This window comes from Chlorocebus sabaeus, chromosome 16 (assembly GCF_047675955.1).
Source record: "Chlorocebus sabaeus isolate Y175 chromosome 16, mChlSab1.0.hap1, whole genome shotgun sequence".
NCBI classification, from domain to species: Eukaryota; Metazoa; Chordata; class Mammalia; order Primates; family Cercopithecidae; genus Chlorocebus; species Chlorocebus sabaeus.
The window spans coordinates 477,180-500,333 of NC_132919.1; the positions used below are offsets into that span (position 1 = coordinate 477,180).

At 50.0% G+C, this 23,154-nt stretch overlaps 1 protein-coding gene across 2 annotated transcripts; it reads left to right on the plus strand.

Annotated features, from left to right (window-relative positions):
• Positions 1-746: 746 nt before the first annotated feature.
• On the plus strand, positions 747-5,505 carry LIAT1 (ligand of ATE1). 2 transcript variants are annotated; one of them, XM_073023832.1, is made up of 2 exons: positions 747-1,666; positions 4,199-5,505. In XM_073023832.1, the coding sequence occupies exons 1-2, from the start codon at positions 1,360-1,362 to the stop codon at positions 5,200-5,202; spliced, it is 1,311 nt and encodes a 436-aa protein (XP_072879933.1). In that variant the 5' UTR covers positions 747-1,359; the 3' UTR covers positions 5,203-5,505. The 2 variants fall into 2 exon arrangements, with proteins under 2 accessions (XP_072879933.1, XP_008007952.3); XM_008009761.3 differs by having other exon boundaries at positions 749-1,666; positions 4,202-5,505.
• Positions 5,506-23,154: the final 17,649 nt, after the last annotated feature.

The following is a 23,154-nucleotide window of genomic DNA, read 5'->3' on the forward strand; positions in this document are numbered from 1 at the left end:
GATCCCGGCAAGAGTTTAGATCTTAATGTGAACTGTGATGAGAAGGTACTGGAGGACTTTTTGGCTTTTTGTTTTGTTTTTCATCGCTGGAGAGTTTTAAGCAAGAGAGTGAATGGTTAGCTTTTAAAAAGTTTGCTCTAGCAGCTGTGCGGATAGAGAGTTCGTGGCGAGGGTTTGAAAGCAGAGACCACTCAGGAGAGGACCCAGAAGTCCCAGTGCCAGACATGGCAGTCGGCCCCAGCCTGGGTAAGGGACCACGGAGAGGGTGGGGGACATGGAAGCCCACCAGGTTTCCGGCCAGTCCAGCGGTTTTGTTCACTGAAATGGAAAACAGTGGAGAAGTAAGTTTGTTTTGGACACATTGGCTTTGAGGGTCCAGGGTAGATGTACGAGGCCGAAACTCAGGCAATAAAAATTGAGGTGAGAATACACCGCATTTAAACAGGTGCAGGAGGCCGAGCACGGGGGCTCATGCCTGTGACCCCAGCGCTCTCGGAGGCCGAGGCGGGAAGATCAGTGGAGCCCAGGAGTTCGAGACCAGCCTGAAACCAAAAACCAAAAATCTTAGCCAGGCGTGGGAGTGGGAGGCCAAGGCGGGAGGATGGAGGCACCGGACTGGAAGAGACGCGTGTCAGCCCAGAGATTTAAAATCTCTGCCCACCCTCCCCTTCGTGCGGTCACCTGCAGTTTCCAACAGACAGAAGCACGCATGCGCGCGCCGCTGTGTGCCGAGGACCCCGACAGAAGCACGCATGCGCGCGCCGCTGGGTGCCGAGGACCCCGACAGAAGCACGCATGCGCGCGCCGCCATACGCACACCTCTGTGTGCGCGAGCTCAGCAGACAGAAGCACGCATGCGCACATTGCTGTGCCGGGATCTCCAACAGATAGAAGCATGCAAGCGCGCACCGCTGTGTGCCTAGTTCTCCAACAGAAGTCCGCATGCGTGCACCTGTGTGCCTAGCGCTCCGTCAGAAGCACGCATGCGCGCATCACTGTGTGCCTAGTTCTCCAACAGAAGTACGCATGCGTGCACCTGTGTGCCTAGCGCTCCGTCAGAAGCACGCATGCGCGCACCGCTGTGTGCCTAGTTCTCCAACAGAAGTACGCATGCGTGCACCTCTGTGTGCCTAGCGCTCCGACAGAAGCACGCATGTGCGCACCGCTGTGTGCTTAGTTCTCCAACAGAAGTACGCATGCGTGCACCTCTGTGTGCCTAGTGCTCCGACCGAAGCACGCATTCGCACACCGCTGTGCGCTGAGGGCGCCAAAAGACAGAAGCACGCATGCGCACACCGCAGTCCGTGGGGCGCCAGGCTGAAGCGTCCTGACTGGGCAGGCGCAGCGGGGGTGGTCGCCATGGCGACGCGTGGCCCTGGCCTGGCGGTCCCCGCGAAGAGCCGCCCACTAGTCGGCAACGGGTCTCGGGCGCCCCCGGGGTGGGTTGGGTTGCAGCCCAGCGGGCAGATGGACCGCCGCGGTGGGGCAGGGGCATCGGGGTACGAGGACAACGACGGCGAGAAGGAGGAGCGGGAGGGCGGCGCCGCGGGCCCGCAGGGGTCTAGACTGCCCCCCATCCCAGGCGGCGCCTCCGAGCTGGCCAAACGGAAGGTGAAGAAGAAGAAAAAAAGGAAGAAGAAGACCAAGGGGTCTGGCAAGGGGGACGGTAAGAGGAGCAGCTTGCGCGGCTGCGTCAGCTCCAGTTCTCTGGAGACTCTTCGGGGACCCCGATTTACCTGGAGACCCTTCAGACCGGAAACAGAAGCTCAGTGGTCCCGGACCGAGGTCCTCCTGCTCCCCACACATGCCGGTCAGCAGCGCAGCGATGCCCCCAGCCCCCCCCCCATGGAGACCATCCGCCAATTTTGCGGTCCCTTAGCCCCACACAGAGACCCCCACAGACATCCACCGTTCCTAAGAGCCTTCCAGCCCCACACAAAGACACCCACTCAACTTGCTAATCCCTCAGCCAAAACTGGCAGTCTTAAACTTCTGCACCTTCCCCACAGAGGCCCTCCCCACAAGACACTTTCCCCACCCCAAACACATTGATGCCACTTGAAAGGCCCTCACTCTCATGCACAGGGAAGGGCAGGCCCCTGCCTCCCCTGCTCACACCCTCGTGCATTAAGGCTGCCTGCCTCTGGATGTGCTGTAGACACCCGCACCCACAGACATGTATATAAAAGGTCCTCACTGCATGGGCTCCCCCTCGCACCCATCAAGCGGGCAGCCTTGGACTGCACAAACCCCATCACGCCAGTCACTCTGACATCCTCCGATAATCCCTGACACCCTCCACCACTCTCCACTTCATATCAATGTAACATCAACAGTGAAACTAAAGGGCGGGGTGCAGCGGCTCACACCTGTAATCCGAGCACTTTGGGAGGCCGAGGTGGGAGGATCACTTGAACCCAGGACTTCCAGGCTGCAGTGAGCTACGATTGCACGACTGCACCCCAGCCTGGGCAACAAGGAAGACCCTGTCTCTTTAAAAAATAAAATAAATAATAAAAAAAAACCCTAAAGCACAGATCCCTGTGATGCACACGCATTCATAGTCTACACACAGACACAGGCTGTTAATGTGTTACACATTCACGTGTGTAGTCACACGCAGGCAGGAATTGCAGTCTGTCTCAGGGACACCTTCACAAACACACACACCCCACCTGCCATAAACCCCAGTCCCTACCTCTCACCAAGCTCTTCTTGTAGAACCCCTAGATTTCTTGACAAAGGGACTGAGCACTCACTTTGAGGAGAGAGAGCACAGCAGTGACAGAATGCAGGTGCCCGTGAGTGCTGTGAGGCCACTGTCGCCTCTGTGGCCCACCTCAGTGGCTTTGGCTGTCAGGGAGAGGGCCCTAAGCTCCACTTCTGGACCCTGGCCCTCTGTGGCAGAGCTGGCACCAAGGCGAGCAGGAGGCAGGAGTGGCAGCCTTGCCCATATTGGCCGGGCAGTGTGGGAAGGGAGCAGTGGGAAGAAGATGGTAAGTCCTTCTCAGGTGGCATCGTAGTCCAAAGGCAAGAAATTCTGCAGTTCAGGTCAAGAAGCCCCATGTGGCTGGGCACAGTGACTCGCACCTGTAATCCCAGCACTTTGGAAATTCGAGACCAGCCTGGCCAACGTGGTGAAACCTCGTCTTTCATATATTTTATATGAAAATATAAAAATTAGCTGGGCGTGGTGGCAGACGCCTAGAATTGCTTGAACCTGAGAGGTGGAGGTTGCAGTGAGCCGAGATGGTGCCACTGCACTCCAGCCTGGGTGGCAGAGTGAGACTGTCTCAAAAAAAAAAAAAAAAAAAAAAAAGAAAAGAAAAAAAAGAAGCCCTACGTGTATCTGCAAAAAGAAATTTGGCAGTTCACCATCCTTTTGGCATAGCTTTTCACTGTAGAAATTACAGTGACACGTTCCTCATACCGTCAGCAGGGGGCACCAGACAGTGTTCAGGGCATAGGAAGGGAGAGAAGTGTCAAAAGACGATTACTTTTCTTTTTTTCTTAGGGAAGGTGATATTTCTCTCTCCCCTAAAATAAAAGGATGAGCTGACGAAAGAACCACAATTTGTAGCATTTTGTGTGCATGTTAAATAATTCTGAAGTGCTGTTCATGTTAAAAAATCAGTACAAGCCACGCAGCAGAAGTATTTCTGGCATAATATTGCTTTCATCAGTCAAATTTAGGAAGCTTTTCTGTTGTTTTCCGTTTCTTCCATCATAAAGTGTCTAGACTCGGGTAGAGTCACAGACTCCCAGACCTGGGAATGGCCATGGTGAGCACGTGGTGAGGGTGTGTGGGGGCAGCACGGCCCGGTGGAAAGAGCAGGGCACTGGGGGCCTGGCCACCTGGCCTGCACTCAGGTCCCAGCTCTGCCACTCGCTCTTGACATTGGCAAGTCCCTGAAACTCTTTGAGCTTCGATTTCCTCCCCCGAAAAAAAAGGCCTATGGCCTTTACCCAGAGGGCCTGGCTTAGACCATGTGCTCAATGAATGGTTCCTCCTGCCCCAAAATGGTTCCAGCAAAATCACACAGGCAGTGGGTAGGCACGAGGCTGGTGGACTTGGCAGCCTGAGCCCTGGGTACGGAGGGGCCCCCATCCTCCTCTTCCATCTTGGGTGATTTTGGCACCATCCCCAGCAGGCCAAAGGCAGACATTGCCACAAACACTAACCTGCTCATCTACTCAGCAGATAAACATCAGAGCCAGAGCGTGAAGAGCCAGCTGCTTTCTTCCTCCTCTCATGACATCTTAAGTCCTGGCAAAGACCGTGGCCCGAAACCGGAGCACAGACAGAACAAAGTGGAGAACAAGCACCTCCCTTCGGACTCCTCCACCGTCAGCCTCCCCGACTTTGCCGAAATAGCCGAGAAACTTGCAAACCAGATCAACGACAGTCTGCGCTGGGATGGAATTCTTGCTGACCCAGAGGCAGAGAAGGAAAGGATTCGCATCTATAAACTGAACCGGAGAAAGCGGTACCGGTGCTTGGCCCTCAAGGGCTTCCACACCGACCCCGACGCCCTCAAGGGCTTCCAGTCCGACCCCGACGCCCTCAAGGGCTTCCACACCGACCCCGACGCCCTCAAGGGCTTCCACACTGACCCTGACACCTTCAAGGGCTTCCACACTGACCCTGACACCTTCAAGGGCTTCCACACTGACCCCGACGCCCTCAAGGGCTTCCAGTCCAACCCCGACGCCCTCAAGGGCTTCCACACCGACCCCGACGCCCTCAAGGGCTTCCACACTGACCCTGACACCTTCAAGGGCTTCCACACTGACCCTGACACCTTCAAGGGCTTCCACACTGACCCCGACGCCCTCAAGGGCTTCCAGTCCGACCCCGACGTCCTCAAGGGCTTCCAGTCCAACCCCGATGTCCTCAAGGGCTTCCACACTGACCCTGACACCTTCAAGGGCTTCCACACTGACCCCGACACCTTCAAGGGCTTCCACACTGACCCCGATGCCCTCAAGAGCTTCCAGTCCGACCCCGATGCCCTCAAGGGCTTCCAGTCCGACCCCGATGCTGAGGAGACCCCTGAGAACTTACTGTACCTCTCAGACAAAGACAGCAGCTCCAGCTGCAGGCAGCCCACATCGAAAGCCGAGCACCCCAATCTCTACCTTGAAGGAAACCTTACCCCAAAGCTTCTACGCTCTGATTTAGCGCCTACTCTGCTGGAGTAAAACTCCACCCACAATGCGACAAACTTGTAATTTCTCCATACCACAAGTTTATGTGTTAAAAACAGTCACCATAAAAGGAAATGAGACCAGTACATGGACGAGGCCAACTCTCCCATCACCAAGATGCCCTCGGCTGCCCAGGAAAGCCACAGTTCCTTGAGAACATAAGCAATTTAGTGAACAGAATTCTTTTCAGAATTTCCTTTTTCTTAAATAAGCATGTCTGTTATTTCTCACCACAGCTAGATGTCTGTAATCTGCCCCAAAAAGAAAAGAAAGTGTGTCGATTATTTACATCTTAAAGTCTCCATCTCATGGTGAAACTCCTCACACAGTACCTGCTTCTGTCGGCCCACGGACAATGCCCTGAACCTCTTGGAGCCTTTTTCTGTTTTAATTAAATGCATGTCCTGCCTTTATACAGCCTCAGAATAAGTGGGTTCCAGAACTTCATCCCTGGGAAGTTACTATAGAAGTCCCAAAAGGAATATTGCTGCTTTTATAAACATGGTCCTCTCCTAATCCCCCGTTAGAAAAAGCCTCGCTCCACTGCGTCTCCTGAGTACACATTCCCCTCTGCCACAAACAGCCAGTGAGGGCCATGTGCTGCCGCAGTTCGTGCCCTCCCAGAAGCAGCCCCTGAGACGAGGATTCAAACGCAAGTAGAGTGTCTGGGAGGTAAAGAAAGGATGAGTAGAGGGTGATACAGAGAAGGGAAGATGGCCAATCCGGAAACTTTTCTTTTTAGACAGGATCCAGCTCTGCTGGCCGGGCTGGAGTGCAGTGGTGTGGTCACAGCTCTCACTGCACTCCGCCTCCTGGGCTCACGGGATCCTCCCACTTCAGTCCCCTGAGTAGCAGGGACTATAGGCAAGTACCTCCACGCCTGGCTAATTTTTAAAATGTTTGTAGAGATTGGGGTTGGGTGGGTGGATCTCACTCTGTTTCCCAGGCTGATCTCGAACTCCTGGCCTCAAGCAATCCTCCCACCTTGGCCTTCCAAAACGCTGGGATTACAGACATAAGCCACCGTGTCTGGCCCCCCTTCCAGGGAGTATGAGGCCAGTTTTCATACTGGGCCACTGGAGCTTAATTCCACAGGGAAACCCACTTCTAGAATTATCCCACCTAAGGGTGAGGAAGCTGGGGAATTTATACTCCCCGAAGGCAGTGGCTGGGGGCTGGTCCTGCGTGTGTGTGTGTGTGTGTGTCCTGGCATTTCTAGCTGAAAAAGTCCAAAGGAAAAGGGGGGTCTCTAGGAAAGCCTCAGCTACCTCAGTAACACTGTGGGTCTGAGAGGGACAGCATGGAGGGCTGAGAGGACATCCCTGACCTTCAAGAGGTTACAGTGTTTTAGGGTAGACAAGAAATGAGTGTACACAGGAGAAGTTAAAAAGCCAATACAGAGGTCACAGAACGCTCGTTTGACAGTTAAGTAGAAATGCCTGGGTGCGGTGGCGCAGGCCTGTAATCCCAACACTGGGAGGCTGGGGCAGGTGGATCATCTGAAGTCGGGCGTTCGAGACCAGCCTGGCTAATACGGTGAAACCCTGTCTCTGCTAAAAGTACAAAATTAGCCGGACATGGTTGCAGGTGTCTGTAGTTCCAGCTACTCAGGAGGCCAAGGCAGGAGAATTGCTTGAACCCAGGAGGCGGAGGTGGCAGTGAGCCAAGATGGCGCCACCGCACTCTACCCTGGGCAACAGAGCAAGACTCTGTCTCAAAAAAAAAAAAAAAGTTAAGTGGAAGTGGGCACCGTGGCCCCTGCTAGTCCTGGGCCGGCAGAGCAGCCCTCTTCTCACCCTTCCTTAAAAGGCCAGTTAGTTTCCACATTTGCCCTCACGCCGTGTTAGAATATACTGAAGAGACGTTTGGGAGAGTCCTGTCCTGCCGTGGAGAATGGTTAGCAGACAGGAATGGCCCTCCCTGTGCTGGGGCCAGGCCCGTCCTCTCTGCTGTCCAGGGAGAGGAAGGGGCAGGAAATACTCCAGTGCCAGCCACAGGACCTCACTTGTGTCCAGGGTATAAAAGCAAAGGCAGAGAAAGAACGGGGCAGCCACAGGGCTGGCGTCTCGTGTGCCCTCCGGGTCCACCACAGTGGCTGGGGCCTGGGGCATGGAGGAGTGTGAGGGTGCACTGGGCTGAGACGGTCGCTTAGCAGTGCCTTCCATGGCGGTGGGAGGCAGGGGAGGGGCCATGGTCATCTCCCAACCATGAGGTAACATTCTCGGAAAGTAGCTTTGACATCAGAGCTGAATTAATCTCTTTCCCAGCACATGTAGCGTTGTGTCTCCTGGCGGATTGCTTCACCGCTCTGAGCCTTAGTGTCCTCATCTGAAGACCAGACTGCAAATTCCTACCTTAGTGCTGTGAGAATCAAGTGCAATGAAGCATCGAGATGGTGCCTGGCACCCGGGAAGCAAACTACTGTAAGAGTTTTAATCAGTGGTATTTCAGGTTGGTATTCCACGTGTCTGCTAGACAGACTCCCGAGTGACGGTGCAGACCTTACCTCCTGGAAGGGTGAGCGTCACAGAAGAAATCTGGCTTCAGTGGCTGGCCAAGAGACAGAATTCACACACCACGGAACAAATGACGGGGCCACCCGGAGCAGGAGCGAGTGGAGCAGGAAGGAAGCCAGGGCCCGGAAGGCTGGAGCTTAACGTAGAATGATAGAAAGCAGGTGGGGTGAAGGCTCCTGAAGCACACAAGTGGCTTCAACTCAGAACACCTTGGGTTCCAAGTTTTAATATCTTTCCCATACCCAGGCGCAGCAGTGAGGACTCCTTCAGGGCAAGAAACAAACCACGGTGAAAACCGCCTTACAGACCAAGGGGAATGGTTGACCTTTTTTTTTTTTCTTTTTTGAGACAGAGTTTTGCTCTTGACGCCCAGGCAGGAGTGCAGTAGCACCATCTCGGCTCACCACAACCTCCGCCTCCCGGGTTCAAGCAATTCTCCTGCCTCAGCCTCCCGAGTAGCTGGGATTACAGGCGCCCGCCACCACACCCGGCTAATTTTTGTATTTTTAGTAGAGTTGGGGTTTCACCGTGTTGGCCAGGCTGGTCTCAAACTCCTGACCTCAGGTGATCCACCTGCCTCAGCCTCCCAAAGTGCTGGGATTACAGGCGTGAACCACCACATCCGGCAGGAATGGTCGACTTTTAAAGCCAACAGTCCAGGGTTGCCTGTGGCTTCAGTCGTGGCTGGATCCAGGAGGTCACACTGTGTCATCAAAATGTCCTTCTGTCTCCGTATTTCACCTCTGCCTCCTCCAAGTCAGCTTTATGTTCAGGCAGGTTCTCATCACAGGATGGCAAAGCCACTGACATCCTTACAGTTTTGTAAGGAAAGAGAGTTACTCCTCTGTCCCTATCCAGTGTCCGTGTCAATCCCAAGAAGGTCTCTGGCCTGGCAGGGGTCATATGTCCATCACTGCAGCCAGGCGAATGCCGTGTTTGATGGCTACAGAGACCTAGAACGTGGAGGGGGCAGGGCAGCCCAGCAGGACGCATGAGCTAAACAGATTGTTACAGAATCTGTCCAGAATCTGGCCGGGCGCAGTGACTCACGCCTGTAATCCCAGCACTTTGGGAGGCTGAGGCAGGAGGATCACTTAAGGTCAGGAGTTCGAAACCAGCCTGGCCAACGTGGTGAAACCCCGTCTCTACTGAAGAAACAAAAATTAACCAGTGTGGTAGCACTCACCTGTAGTCCTAGCTATTTGGGAGGCTAAGGTGGGAGAATTGCTTGAACCCGGGAGGCGGAGGCTGCAGTGAGCTGAGATCACGCCATTGCACTCCAGCCTGGGCAACAAAGCGAGATTCTATTTCCAAAAAAAAAGAAAACAAAAGAAAAAAGAAAAAGAATGTATCCAGATTGTCTCTGTCTCTCTCTCCTCTGTTTGAGACAGGGTCTGGTCTGTCACACAGGCTGGGGTGCAGTGGCACGATCTAGGCTTACCGTAACCTCCACCTCCTAAACTAAAGCGCTCCTCCCCCCTCACCCTCCTGAGTAGCTGGGACTACAGGCGCACACCACTATGCCTGGCAAATTTTTGTATTTTTTGGTAGAGATGGGATTTTGCCATGTTTCCCAGGCTAGTCTCAAACTCCTGAGTTCAAGCGATCGGCCCGCCTCAGCCTTCCAAAGTGCTGGGATTACAGGCGTGAGCCACTGTGCCTGGCCAATCCAGAGTCTGCACGGAATACAGTGATTCCCTGAAGAGACAAGTAGAACAGATTTGTCCATTGCCTTCCAAATGAAGAATGATTCTAATTTTCACTTTTTAGATTTTTTATAACCCACCCAATGACCTATCAAGAATGGTTCATTTTTATTTATTTTTGTTTCTTCATACCCCATCCAGTGACCTAGCAAGAATAATTCATTTTTGGTGAGGTGCGGCGGCTCATGCCTGTAATCCCAGCACTTTGGGAGGCCGAGGCAGGTGGATTGCTGAAGTCCAGGAGTTAAGAGACCAGCCTGGGTAACAGAGCAAAGCCCCATCTCTACAAAATATACAAACATTAGCAGGGCATGGTGGTACACGCCTGCAGTCCCAGCTACTTGGAAGCCTGAGGGAGAAGGATCACTTGAGCCTGGGAGGCAGAGGCTGCAGTGAACCAAGATCATGCCATACAATCAGCCTGGGTGACAGAGTAAGACCCTGTCTCAAAAAATATATATATATATATTTAAAAGCCTCTGACCAAGGGTCATGGGAGTGGCCTGCATGGCATGAGTCCATCTCAATTGGCCTGGATTGACTACATGCTTATCTCCAACACTACGGACCCTTGGCCATTGCTACGGAATCGTATAAAGACAAACACTACGGACCCTTGGCCATTGCTACGGAATCGTATAAAGACAAGCAGCGCTCTGTCATCACGGGTCCGTGAGTTGTTTTGGAGCAGAGTGTACCAGCCCATCAGCACCGTTCAGTGGTAACATTTGGGGTTATGATTTGCACCTGGTTTTGGTGGCACCTGAGTGTCCACCTTTCAAGCTAGTCACATGGCTAGAATGTGCCCACACGACCAGCCCAGAATAGGAGACCCCAGCACGAGAAGACTCTGGGTTTCCTGGCACCGAGATGCTTCGTACACACACAGGCAGTGGTGAGAGACTCAGAAACAAGGCGCTCCTGTGTAAGCCTCATGGACATCCACCGCGGACCACACAGGAAGGCAAGCTCAGGGATGTGGCCGCCTTTGTGCGGCTGGCGTGGTCAATGGCCCCCAAGGATCTCTGTCTCCTGGTATTCATGCTGGTCTCTTGAATGTGGGTTGAACCTATTGGCTCTTTCTAGTGAACAGAATATGGCAAAAGTGATGGAATATCATTTCCAAGAGGAAGTCACAAAAAGAGATTGTGTTCAGGAGGAGGATGAGGAGCAATGGGTAGGTGGAGCCCGGGATTTTTAGGGCGACGAGACTATTCCGTATGATGCCAAGATGGGAGTTACATGTCGTTACACCGTTGTCCAGGTCCTTAAAATGTACACCAAGAGTGAACCCCCATGTAAACTACGGACTTGAGTTAATCATAAGGTACCAAGGCCGCGTGTGGTCACTCACGCCTGTAATCCCAACACTTCAGGAGGCTGAGGCATGAGAACCACCTGAGTCCAAGAGTTCAAGACCAGCCTGGGCAACATAGTGAGACCCTGTCTCTATAAAAAAAATATAAAAAAATTAGCTGTGCATGCCGGCGTGTGCCTGGAGTCCCAGTTACTTGGGAGGCTGAGGTGGGAGGACCATCAGCCTGTAGGTTGAGGCTACAGTGAGCTGTGATCCCGCCACTGCACTCTAGCCTGGGCAATAGAGTGAAACTCTCTCAAAACTACAAAAATAAAGTCTATTTATTAGCAAGAGACAGAAAGAGAAAGAGGGAATGGGGGAGGCTCTGGTTTCCATGTGACACACTTTTTACTTTTTTTTTTCTTGAGACATGGTCTCGCCCTGTTGCCCAGACTGGAGCTCAGTGGCATGGCCACAGCTCACTGTAGCCTCAGCCACCCCAGACTCAGGTGATCCTCCCATCTCAGCCCCTTGAATAGCTGGAAGCACAGACACACACCACCACACCTGGCTAAGTTTTGTATTTCTTGTAGAGACACGGTCTCACCATGCTGCCCAAGCTGGTCTCAAACTCCTGGGCTCAGGCGATCCTCCTGCCTCAGCCTCCCAAAGTGCTGGGATTACAGGCGTGAACCACCGTGCCTGGCCTGACACACTCTACTTCTTCCCTTTGCTCCGGGAACTTGCTCTGGGGAAAGCCAGCTGCGGTGTCGTGGGCTGCCCTGAGGAAAGGGGCCCCCCTGGAAAGAAATGATGTCTCCGTCCACCAGCGTGGTAGACCTGAGGCCTGCCAGCAGCCACATGAGTGCACTTGGAAGCAGGTGGAGCCCAGTCGAGCCTCAAGGTGCCTCCCTCTGTGAGAGACCCCACCTTTAACTGTAGCTATAATATCTTATGGCATTTTATAGTTTATAGCTTCTTCTATCTCATTCGCTCCCTTTGCAGTAGAAATTATTTCCATTTTACAATTTAGGCTTAGAGAGGGGTGATTGCTAGAATTACACAATTCCTAAGAGAATTGCTCTGAGGTCTCCAATTGTCTTTTAGGAAATATGTATCAAGCAACTGCTAAATACGCAGTTCTCTGCGTGCTGCTGCCAGAATGATACTAACAGTCCCTGTTTATGTGGCACCTCCTCTGCCCAGGCACAGTGTTGGCCATCGAACTACACGACTTTATTTCAGCTCCACGACAACGTTTGAAGTGCAAGATGCTATAATTCCCATCACGCCCAAGGAAATGGGCACAAACTGGAAAAGTGACTCGCGCAGGGTCATACTAGGAGTAAGAGGAGAAGCTGGGATGTCACACCCGGGCTGGCTGGTTCCAAAGATCCTGCTCTTAATTACTGCCCTGCAGTATCTAAGACCTCAGCAGGTGGGAGCCAAGCCACACCCCCGCAGGGGTCAACCACAATGGGAGGAGATAGACCGAGGCAGCAATGGGAGGAAGTAGTCCAGTGGGGCTTGTCAGTGGGGTCAGTGGAATGGAAGAAGTGGTGCTGGAAGAAAGAAGGTTCCTGGGAATTGTGGCCAGAAGGGGAGGAGGGGTCTGGGAGGTAGAAACCTCCACCAACCTGGGCTCCCGAGGGCCCCCATTGTCTCAGACCCCCTGGCCACACTATGTGGTTTTCCAAGGTCTAAGCTGGCCTCTGACACCACTGACATCGCCTCTGACCGTCACTGGACAGGCTTGTCCGTCATTCCACCATCCCACAGCCGTACTTCCAGGCTGTGCTCGGCAGCCTCTGCCTGCAGCTCCTGCCCACGCCTTATCGCTGAGGACGGGAGCCTAAGACTGCACTGCACAAAATGTGGTCCTGGGACCAGAAGAACCAACAGGAGGGAGCTTGTTAGGAACTCTCCTGTTAGTGGGGCACGGCGGCTCATGCCTGTAGTCCCAGCACATTGGAAGGCTGAAGTGGGAGGATCACTGAGGCCGTGAGTTAGAGAGCAGCATGGGCAACATAGCCAGAACCCACCTCTACAAAAAGAGAAAAAAACAATTAGTTGGCCCTCCCAGCTCCTCGGGAGGCTGAGGCAGGAGGATCAACTGAGCCCAGGAGCTCCAGGTTACAGCGAGCTATGGTTACACCACTGCACTCCAGCCCGGATGACAGAGCGAGACCCTGTTTCTAAAAATTAATAAACTTTTTTTTGCTTTTTGTTTTGAGACGAGCTTCTCTCTGTCACCCACCTGGAGTGCAGTGGCGCGATCTTGGCTCACTGCAACCTCCACCTCCTGGGTTCAAGTGATTCTCCTGCCTCAGCCTCCCGAGTAGCTGGGATTATAAGTGCACGCCTCCACGCCCTGCTAATTTTTGTATTTTCAGTAGAGATGGGGTTTCACCATGTTGGCCAGGGTCTTGAACTCCTGACCTCAGGTGATCCACTCACCTCAGCCTCCCAAAGGGCTGGGATGACAGGCATGAGCCATCATGCCCAGACAATAAATATTTTTTTAAAAGCAGCCGGGCACGGTGGCTCACACCCGTAATCCCAGCACGTTGGGCAGCCAAGGTGGGAGGATCCCTTGAGTCCAGGGGCTCAAGACCAGCCTGGGCATCATGGTGAGATCCTGCCTCTTAAAAAAATAAAATTAGCCAGGTGTGGTGGTGCTTGCCTATAGGCTTAGCTACATGGGAGGCTGAAGTGGGAGGATAGCTTGAGCCTGGGAAGTTGAGGCTACAGTGAGCCAAGATCACACCACTGCACTCCCGCCTGGGCAACAGAGCAAGACTCTCTCAAGAAAATAAAATTAACAAAATGTTTTCAAAAGAAACTCCCTTGTTAGTGGATTCTCAAGTCCCAGCTGCAAACCAGACCTACTGTATCAGAACCCGTAGTTTAACCAAGTCCCCAGATGATTCTAGGCTCACTCACTGCGAGAGGCTCTGGTTGTTGGGACACAATTTCCCATACGGAATTCTCACTCTGCTTACGTTTCTCCACGTCCCCACTGACTACCTTTGATTCAGACCCTCTTGCATAGGATGAATAGCCTTGGAAGATAGAGATCGTGTCTCCCTCCAGAGCAAAGGGCCGATTAGCTTCAATGATTACAGAAGATCCTGGTTCCTGGGCTCAGAGCTCCTCTGCTGTAACCTAAACCCTTCTGCTCTCGTGTCACCCAGAGACTCTTCCTCTCACCCTGTAGGAAATGATTCTGAGGAAACCAGCACAACTGCAAACACTCCGGCTAGTGCTGTTGCTGTGACTAAGAAACATCCTTTGTCTCTGGCCCCAGAGTCTCCTGTCTTTAGCCAACATCCACGAAATTGTGGCGGGCGGCCAGGTACAGTGGCTCACACCTATAATCCTAGCACTTTGAGGCCAAGGTGGGGGGATCAAGAGGTCAGGAGTTCCAGGCCAGCCTGACCAACATGGTGAAACCCCATTTCTACTAAAAATACAAAAACTATCCTGGCATGGTGGCAGGATAGTAATCCCAGCCTGTAGTAATACAATCCATGGCCTGTAATCCCAGCTACTCAGGAGGCTGAGGCAGGAGAATCGCTTGAACCCAGGAGGCAGAGGCTGCAGTGAGCCGAGATCGCACCATTGCACTCCAGCCTGGGCAACAGAGCAAGACTCCGTCTCAAAAAAAAAAAAAAGAAAAGAAAAGAAAAGAAATTGTAGCAAGCTAACTTGTTAGCTTGCTAAAAGCATAAAATCTCATTCTTCCCAGTTCCTGACCCTGGTCTAAGTGACAGACATATTAACCATTTAATTATCTGGTTTCTCTACACTTAGATCACCAGAAACAATGTGATGTTCACTCAGATCTTACTTTTCAAGAAATGCATAGGTAGCGAGGCAAACTAGAAAATACAGAGAAGTCAAAAAAAAAAAAAGTTTTAGGAAGCCAGGCATGATGGCACATGCCTGTAATCTCAGCACTTTGGGAGGCCAAGGCGGGCGGATCGCTCGAGGTCAGGAGTTTGAGACCAGCCTGGCCGACATGGTGAAACCCCATCTCTACGAAAAATACAAAAATTAGCCGGGTGTGGTGGTGCGTACCTGTAATCCCAGCTACTCAGGAGGCTGAGGCATGAGAATCACTGGAACCCAGGAGGTGGAGGTTGCAGCGAGCTGAGATGGTGCCACCGCACTCCAGACTGGGCGACAGAGCAAGACTTTGTCTCAAAAAAACAAACAGTTTTGAAAACACCGACTAGTCCCACCATCAGGAGAGAGATAGCCTCATCTGGTTGGATTCATCCTTCCAGCCTTTTTCTATTAATATATCTAAGTATAGGAAAACAAAATTGCCAGGCGTGTTGGCTCATGTCCGTAACCCCAGCACTTTGGGAGGCTGATGTGGGAGGATCACTTGAGGCCAGGAGTTCAAGTTTGCAGCAAGCTATAGCAGCACCACTGCACTCCAGCCTGGGTAACAGAACAAGACCCTAGCTCTAAAAAATAAAATAAAATAAATAAATATGGCCAGGCATGGTGGCTCAACTCCTGCTTTGAGGATTTCTTGAGGCCAGGAGTTCAACACCAGCCTGGGCAACAAAAATGAGGCCCCGTCTCTACAAAACATTTTAAAAATTAACGCCGGGTGCGGTGGCTCACACCTGTCATCCCAGCACTTTGGGAGGTCAAGGCAGGTGGATCACCTGAGGTCGGGAGTTTGAGACCAGCCTGACCAACATAGAGAAACCCCGTCTCTACTAAAAATACAAAATTAGCCAGGCGTGGTGGCGGGCGCTTGTAATCCCAGCTACTTGGGAGGCTGAGGCAGGAGAATCACTTGAACCCGGGAGGCAGAGGTTGCGGTGAGCCAAGATCGTGCCGCTGCACTCCAGCCTGGGCAACAAGAGCAAAACTCTGTCTCAAAAAAAAGAAAAAGAAAAAGAAAAATTAATGGGATAACAATATATAAATTGTTTTAAAATAATTTTCTTAAAAATATGACTTGGTGTCCAAGCGTGGTGGCTCACACCTGCAATCCCAGCACTTCAGGAGGTTGAGGTGGGCAGATCACTTGAGGTCAGGAGTTCGAGATCAGCCTGGCCAACATGGTAAAAACCTATCTCTACTAAAAATACAAAAAAATTAGCCAGGTGTGGTGGTGCACGGCTGTAGTCCCAGCTACTCGGGAGGCTGAGGCAGGAGAATGGCGTGAACCCAGGAGGCAGAGGTTGCAGTGAGCTGAGATCACGGCACTGCACCCCAGCCTGGGCAACAGAGCAAGACTCCATCTCGAAGGGAAAAAAAAAAAAAAAAACATATATATATATATATACACACATACACACACACACATTTTTTTTTTTTTTTAGACAGAGTCTCACTCTGTTGCCCAGGCTGGAGTGCAGTGGCCGGATCTCAGCTCACTACAACCTCTGCCTCCCGGGTTCACGCCATTCTCCTGCCTCAGCCTCCCGAGTAGCTGGGATTACAGGCACCCGCCACCTCGCCTGGCTAATTTTTTTGGTATTTTTAGTAGAGACGGGGTTTCACCGTGTTAGCCAGGGTGGTCTCAATCTCCTGACCTCGTGATCCGCCTGTCTCGGCCTCCCAAAGTGCTGGGATTACAGGCTTGAACCACTGTGCCTGGCCTATATATATATTTATATATATAAATATATATTTTATATATTTTATATAAAAATATATAAAATATTATATATTTTAAATATTTAAAATATATTATAAAATATTTAATATATTTATAATATTTTATATATATTATATATAATATATATGGCGTGGATATCTTTATTTTATATATATGGCATGGATATCTTTCCAAATCACTAAACTGACATCCACATCATAATTTGTGATGTTTGCCTAGTACTCCATTGTAGGAACTGTTTATTCAGTTCCCTATCTGCGGAAATCTAGTTTCCTTTTTTTTTTTTCTTTTCTTCTTTTTTTTTGAGATGGAGTCTCGCTCTGTTGCCCAGGCTGGAGTGCAGTGGTGCGATCTTTGCTCACTGCAACCTCCGCCTCCCAGGTTCAAGTGATTCTCCTGCCTCAGCCTCCAGAGTAGCTGGGATTACAGGCACACGCCACCACGCCCAGCTAATTTTTGTATTTTTCATAGAGATGGGGTTTCACCATGTTGGTCAGGCTGGTCTCAAACTCCTGACCTTGTGATCCACCTATCTTGGCCTCCCAACATGCTGGGATTACAGGCATGAGCCACTGCACCCGGCCCTTTTTTTTTTTTTTTTTTGACTATTCTAAACAACTTTGCAATGAATATCCTTATATGCACATTTAGTGTAATTTTCTAGTGTTTTGAGTATGTTTTTGAAGTGAAATTATAAACCAAAATGTAATTAAAACAATAAACACTCATATAGCTTTTAACTCATACAGGTACTGTTCTAAGCACTTTGCATATATCAACTCGTTTAATCCTCACCACATCTCTAGGAGAAAAGAGCTCTTGCCATTTCCTGTTCTACAGGGAGTTTAAGGGGCTTGCCCAAGGTCACACAGCTAGTAAGTGGTGAAGCCGGGATTTGAACCCAGGTATTCTGGCTCAAAGTCTGTGTGTACTCATTCTACTATGGGTTACTCCCAGTTTTAAATGTCCTCTTTGCCCTTCCTAAGAGCCAAATAGGAAATGGCACTGGGGCCGGGCGCAGTGGCTCACGCTTGTCATCCCAGAACTTTGGGAGGCCGAGGCGGGTGGATCAACTGAGGTCAGGAGTTCAAGACCAACCTGGCCAACATGGCAAAACCCCATCTCTACTAAAAATACAAAAATTAGCTGGGTGTGGTGGTGGGTGCCTGTAATCCCAGCTACTCAGGAGGCTGAGGCAGGAGGTGGAGATCGCGCCACTGCGCTCCAGCCTGGCCAACAGAGCAAGACTCCATCTCAATTCAAAAAGAAAAAGAGAAAAAGAAATGGCATTGGGTCAATGTGAGGATCTTTGACTTTGTGTCCCCTGTGTAGATACAGGTGGTAGTAAAGTCCCCTTCGAGTTTAGTCCCGAGAAAAACCCTGTCTTTTAGGGGCTCACTTCCTTATACTAGGGTAAAAAAATTTACAGGAGGCCATTTTTTTGGACTAAGCTCCTACACTAGGCCCAACAGGCCAGAGCGAGCAAAACGAAGTCACTCGTGGCAGGTGCCCGGTGATCACCCTGAACTCTAAAATGGGTCAGTTTTCCAAAAACCAGGAGGTTCACATCAACTAACAGACAGGGTTTTAGTGCCTCTGTCACGTGGTCTTGTAGCTACCCCCCATTTCCTTTCGAAAGTCACTGGATACAATTAACACCTGAATCAAATGAAGCAATTCACTCAAGCTTTTTGGACCCTTCTTGCTTTGTAAGAATTCTTGGGGTGGGGAAGGTGGTGTGCCGGCATTGGGAACATCCTGTTACTTGTACTTCCCAGCTTAATTACCTAAACAAAGCCCAAAGCCTTCTAGAGAAAAGGAGTAATTTGTAATTACCAGCAACTGGTTTGACATGCCCAAGGCCCCTGTTCTCATTCTGAAAAGGAAGCCAGCAAACACAAAGAACAACAACAACCAAAAAAAGCCCCTTCACACTCTGTCTTGATTCAACGACTACACCATTACGAGCCTGAGAATAGTACTTAGTCTAAAAGCAACATATTCCCTTAGACTGCTCCATTCTGACCACCACTAAAAGCTGCAGTTCTCCAAAAATTTAGCAATGGTTGGGGAGAATATGAATGATTTTTATTTTTAATAATATGAATTTTTTTGTGTTTTAGAATGAGCACTTTAAGAATGGGCACGGTGGCTCACGCCTGTAATCCCAGCACTTTGGGCGGCTGAGGCAGGTGAATCACCTAAGCCCAAGGGTTCGAGAGCTGCCCGGGCAACACAGTGAAACCCCACCACTACAAAAAATACAGAAATTACCCACGTGTGGTGGCAAGCGCTGTAGGCCCAGCTACTCAGGAGGCAGAGGCTGCAGTAAGCTGAGATCGTGCCACTGTGCTCTAGCCTGGGACACAGAACAAGACCCCATCTCGAAAACAAACAAACAATGAAACAAAGATAACAACCCCCACCCCAAACAGACCCCCTCCTGGCTTGGGGACCACACTGCCTTTGTGAAACTAACAAATTAGCCACAGATTATAAATTATGACTCAGCACCAGGTGTAGTGGCTCACACCGGTCATCCCAGCACTTTGGGAGGCTGAGGCAGGTGGATTAGAGACCAGCCTGGACAACATGGTGAAACCCTCACCTCTACTAAAAATACAAAAATTAACCAGACATGGTGGTGGGTGCCTGTAATCCCAGCTACTCAGGAGACTGAGGCAGGAGAATCATTTGAACCTGGGAGGCAGAGGTTGCAGTGAGCCGAGATTGCACCATTACACTCCAGCCTGGGCAACACAGCGAGACTCTGTCTAAAAACAAACAAACAAACAAACAAAACTCTAGCCTCTGAATTTTCAGAGGTGGATTTGAGTAATGATAAACTCCTGTTCTTCTGCTTAGCTGGCTCTGTGTCTGTTAAACTATTGCCCTATTGTAATACTGCTGTCTTGGTAAATTGGCTCTCTCTGTGCAGTGGACAAGATAAACCCTTTGGATGACTCTCCATGTTCTTTGAGACAAAAATTACATTAGAATGCACAAATCTTTTTTTTTTTTTTTTTTTTTTTTTGAGACAGGGTCTTGCCCTGTTGCCAAGGCTGGAGTGCAGTGGTGTGATCTCGGCTCATTGCAACCCCCACCTTCCAGGTTCAATCGATTCTCCCACCTCAGCCTCCCAAGTAGCTAGGACTACAGGTGCACGCCACTGCGCTCAACTAATTTTTGTATTTTTTGTAGAAACAAGGTTTTTTTCATGTTGACCAGGCTGGTCTCAAACTCCTGGGCTCAAGCAATCCACCTCCCTCAGCCTCCCAGAGTGCTGGGAATACAGGCGTGCACCACAGCACATGGCCCACAGATCTCAGCTGGACAATTTTGACAAAGTATACACTTTGAGAAGAAAGGATTTTTTGTCCGTTTGTTGTTTGTTTTTGAGATGGAGTCTCACTCTGTTGCCCAGGCTGGAGTGTAGTGCTGTGATCTCGGCTCACTGCAGCCTCTGCCTCCCTGGTTCAAGTGATTCTCCTGCTTCAGCCTCTGGAGTTGCTGGGATTACAGGTGCTCGCCACCATGCCCAGTTAATTTTTGTATTTTTTAGTAGAGATGGGGTTTCACCATATTGGTCAGGCTGGTCTTGAACTCCTGGCCTCCAGTGATCCATCCACTTCGGTCTCCCAAAGTGCTGGGATTACAGGTGTGAGCCAGTGCACCAGGCCATTTTTTTTTTATTCTCAATTATTTTTTGATTCTTAATTCCTGTTTTTATTATACCAGTAACACTAACTCATTGGAGAAGAACAGATGAGCCAAAAGAACAATCAATTATTAAAGTCTGGATACATATTACCAGGGGAGACTTTCTACAAAGTCCACGAAACAACAGATGTTGGCAAGGACATAGAGAAGAGGGAAGGCCTGCACTCTACTGGTGGGAACGTAAATCAGAACAACCCTCAAGAAAAACGGCATGGAGAGTTCTCAGAGAACCAAAAGTAGAGCTACCTTTCTACCCGGCAATCCCACCACGGGTATCCACCCAAAAGAAAAGAAACTGTTCTATCCAAAAGACACCCACACTCGCAATTCTATCCAAAAGACACCCACACTTGCAAGTCCAATGCAGCACAACTCACAATAGCAAAGACACGGATTCAATCCAAGCGCTCACCCACGGGCAACTGAATAAAGAAAATATGGCAAATGTATACCATGGGATACCCCTCAGCCATAAAAAAAAGAATAAAACCATGTCTTTTGCAGCAACATTTTGGAGCTGGAGGCCATCATCACAAGTGAAACAACTCAGAAACAAAATCAAACACCACAGGTTCTCATGTAAAAGTCGGAGCTAAACCATGTGTGCACAGGGTGGTGGAGTAAGAGAGACGGGAGACTTGGAAAGGTGGGGAGGTGGGAGGAGGCCGAGAGATGAGAAATTACCTTTTGGGTACAATGGACACTATTTGAGTGATAGGTACACCAAAAGCCCAGACTTGGCCACTATATAATATATCCATGTAACAAAACTGCATCCGTACCCCCTAAATCTATAAAAATAAATACTTTTCTAAAAGAACTTTTAAAGACAACTGCTTTAAGTACTGTTTAGTTAACTATGGAGCTTCAGCATACTCCTAATTATTACACTTCATGCTAATAGCAAAAATATACCGATACATAGAGTGAACCTGCATCCCTCCCTCTAAATGTTAGGTCATGATACCATTTCCTTCAAAAGGAAAAATTTCGGCCAGGCACAGCAGCTCATGCCTGCAATCCCAGCACTTTAGGAGGCCGAGGTGGGTGGATCACTTGAGGTCAGGAGTTTGAGACCAGCCTGGCCAACATGGTGAAACCCCGTCTCCACTAAAAACACAAAAATTAGCCGGGCATGGCGGCAGGTACCTGTAGTCCCAGCTACTCAGGAGGCTGAGGCACAAGAAACACCTGAACCCTAGAGGCGGAGCTTGCAGTGAGCCGAGATCACACCACCGTACTCCAGCGATAGAGCGAGACTCAAAAAAAAAAAAAAAAAATTCTCATACGTTTTATTCTAAATTCCATATTTTTCTATCAGCCCCTTTGCTTTAGAAATATAGGCACTCATCGCATCTTCTGTCAGCAACCAAAGGGGGTTTGTTTGGGAAAGGAGTTGTGTATTAGTCTGTTTTCACACTGCTGTGAAGAACTGCCTGAGACTGGGTAATTTAGAAAGGAAAGAGGTTTAACTCACAGTTCAGCATGGCTGGGGAGGCCACAGGAAACTTACAATCGTGGCAGAATGTGGAGGGACAGCAAGACGCCTTCCTCACACGGCAGCCGGAAGGAGAAATGCTGAGCCCAGGGGGAAGAGCCCCTTAAGAAACCATCAGATCTCGTGAGAACTCACTCACTATCACGAGAGCAGCATGTGGGGAGCGGCCCCATGATCCAACCACTCCACCGGGTCTCTCCCTTGACTTGTGGGGCTTGTGGGGATGACAATTCAAGATGAGAGTTGGGTGGGGACACAGAACCAAACCATATCAGATTGTTACCATCTTTGCTTCAAAATTAAACTATAAACTAAATTCCTCCTGTATTTAGCTTAACAGATTCCCATGTACCCTCCCCCATCAGGATCTGAAACATCTCAATTCCATCGAAAGAATCCTCATGTTCCTTCCCAGTAAGTCACCAACCACCACACACACAGCTAGGCAACCATTGGTCTAATTCTTTTCAACCACCAATCCTTTTGCCTGTTTTAGAATCCCATAAGTGCAATCATCATACTATATGCATCCTTTGGTGCCTGTCAGCATTGTGTCTGCGAGAGCCACCCACAATATTACATGTATCAGCAATTTATTCCTTCGTATTGTTAAATAGTATTCCATTTTGTATATATGTGTGCATAGATATATATATATATATTTTTTTGAGACAGAGTTTCCCTCTTGTTGCCCAGGCCGGAGTGCAATGGCACAATCTCAGCTCACTGCAACCTCCATCTCCTGGGTTCAAGTGATTCTCCTGCCTCAGCCTCCCGAGTAGCTGGGATTACAGGCGCCTGCCACCACGCCCAGCTAATTCTTGTATTTTTAGTAGAGATGGGGTTTCACCATGTTGGTCAGGCTGGTCTCGAACTCCTGACCTCAGGTGATCCTCCCACCTCAGCCTCCCAAAGTGCTGGAATTCCAGGCGTGAGCCACTGTGCCTGGTCTAAATAGTATTCTAGTATCTATATTAATATACACTATAGCTTTGTTTATCAGTTATTCTGTTGATGGATGGACATTTTGGTTCCTTTAGCATATGACTATCAACAGAATGACCAGTCACTTTATTGTGTGCAAGCATTTTGGTGGACCTACATTTTCATTTCTCATAGATAAGTATCAAATTATATTTAACCTTAGCTTTAATCTGCATTTCCCTGATATCTAATGGTTTTGAACATCTTTTCATGCACTTATTTTCCATCCATATATCTTCTTTTATGAACTGTCTGTTCAAGTCTTTTGCTCATTTTTAATAGGGTTGTTCTCACGGCTGTAACCCCAGCACTCTGGGAGGCTGAGGTGGGAGGATCGTTTGAACCCAGGAGTTCAAGACCAGCCTGGGCAACACAGAGAAACTCCATCTCTACAAAAATACAACAAAATTAGCCAGGCATGGTGGCACGTGCCTGTAGTCCCAGCTACTCAGGAGGCTGAGGATGGCGTGGGGCCAGGAAGTTGAAGTTGATCCATAATTGCACCACTGTCTGGGTGGCAGACGAGACCTTGTCTCAAAAAAAGAATGCTGGCCGGGTGTGGTGGCTCACGCCTGTAA

Excerpts from the sequence above, each read along its gene's own strand:
- LIAT1 (XM_073023832.1), top strand. The coding sequence starts at position 1,360 with ATGGCGACGCGTGGCCCTGGCCTGGCGGTCCCCGCGAAGAGCCGCCCA. Across the intron at positions 1,667-4,198 it reads GGGGTCTGGCAAGGGGGACG|CAGATAAACATCAGAGCCAG; the intron begins GTAAGAGGAGCA and ends TCATCTACTCAG.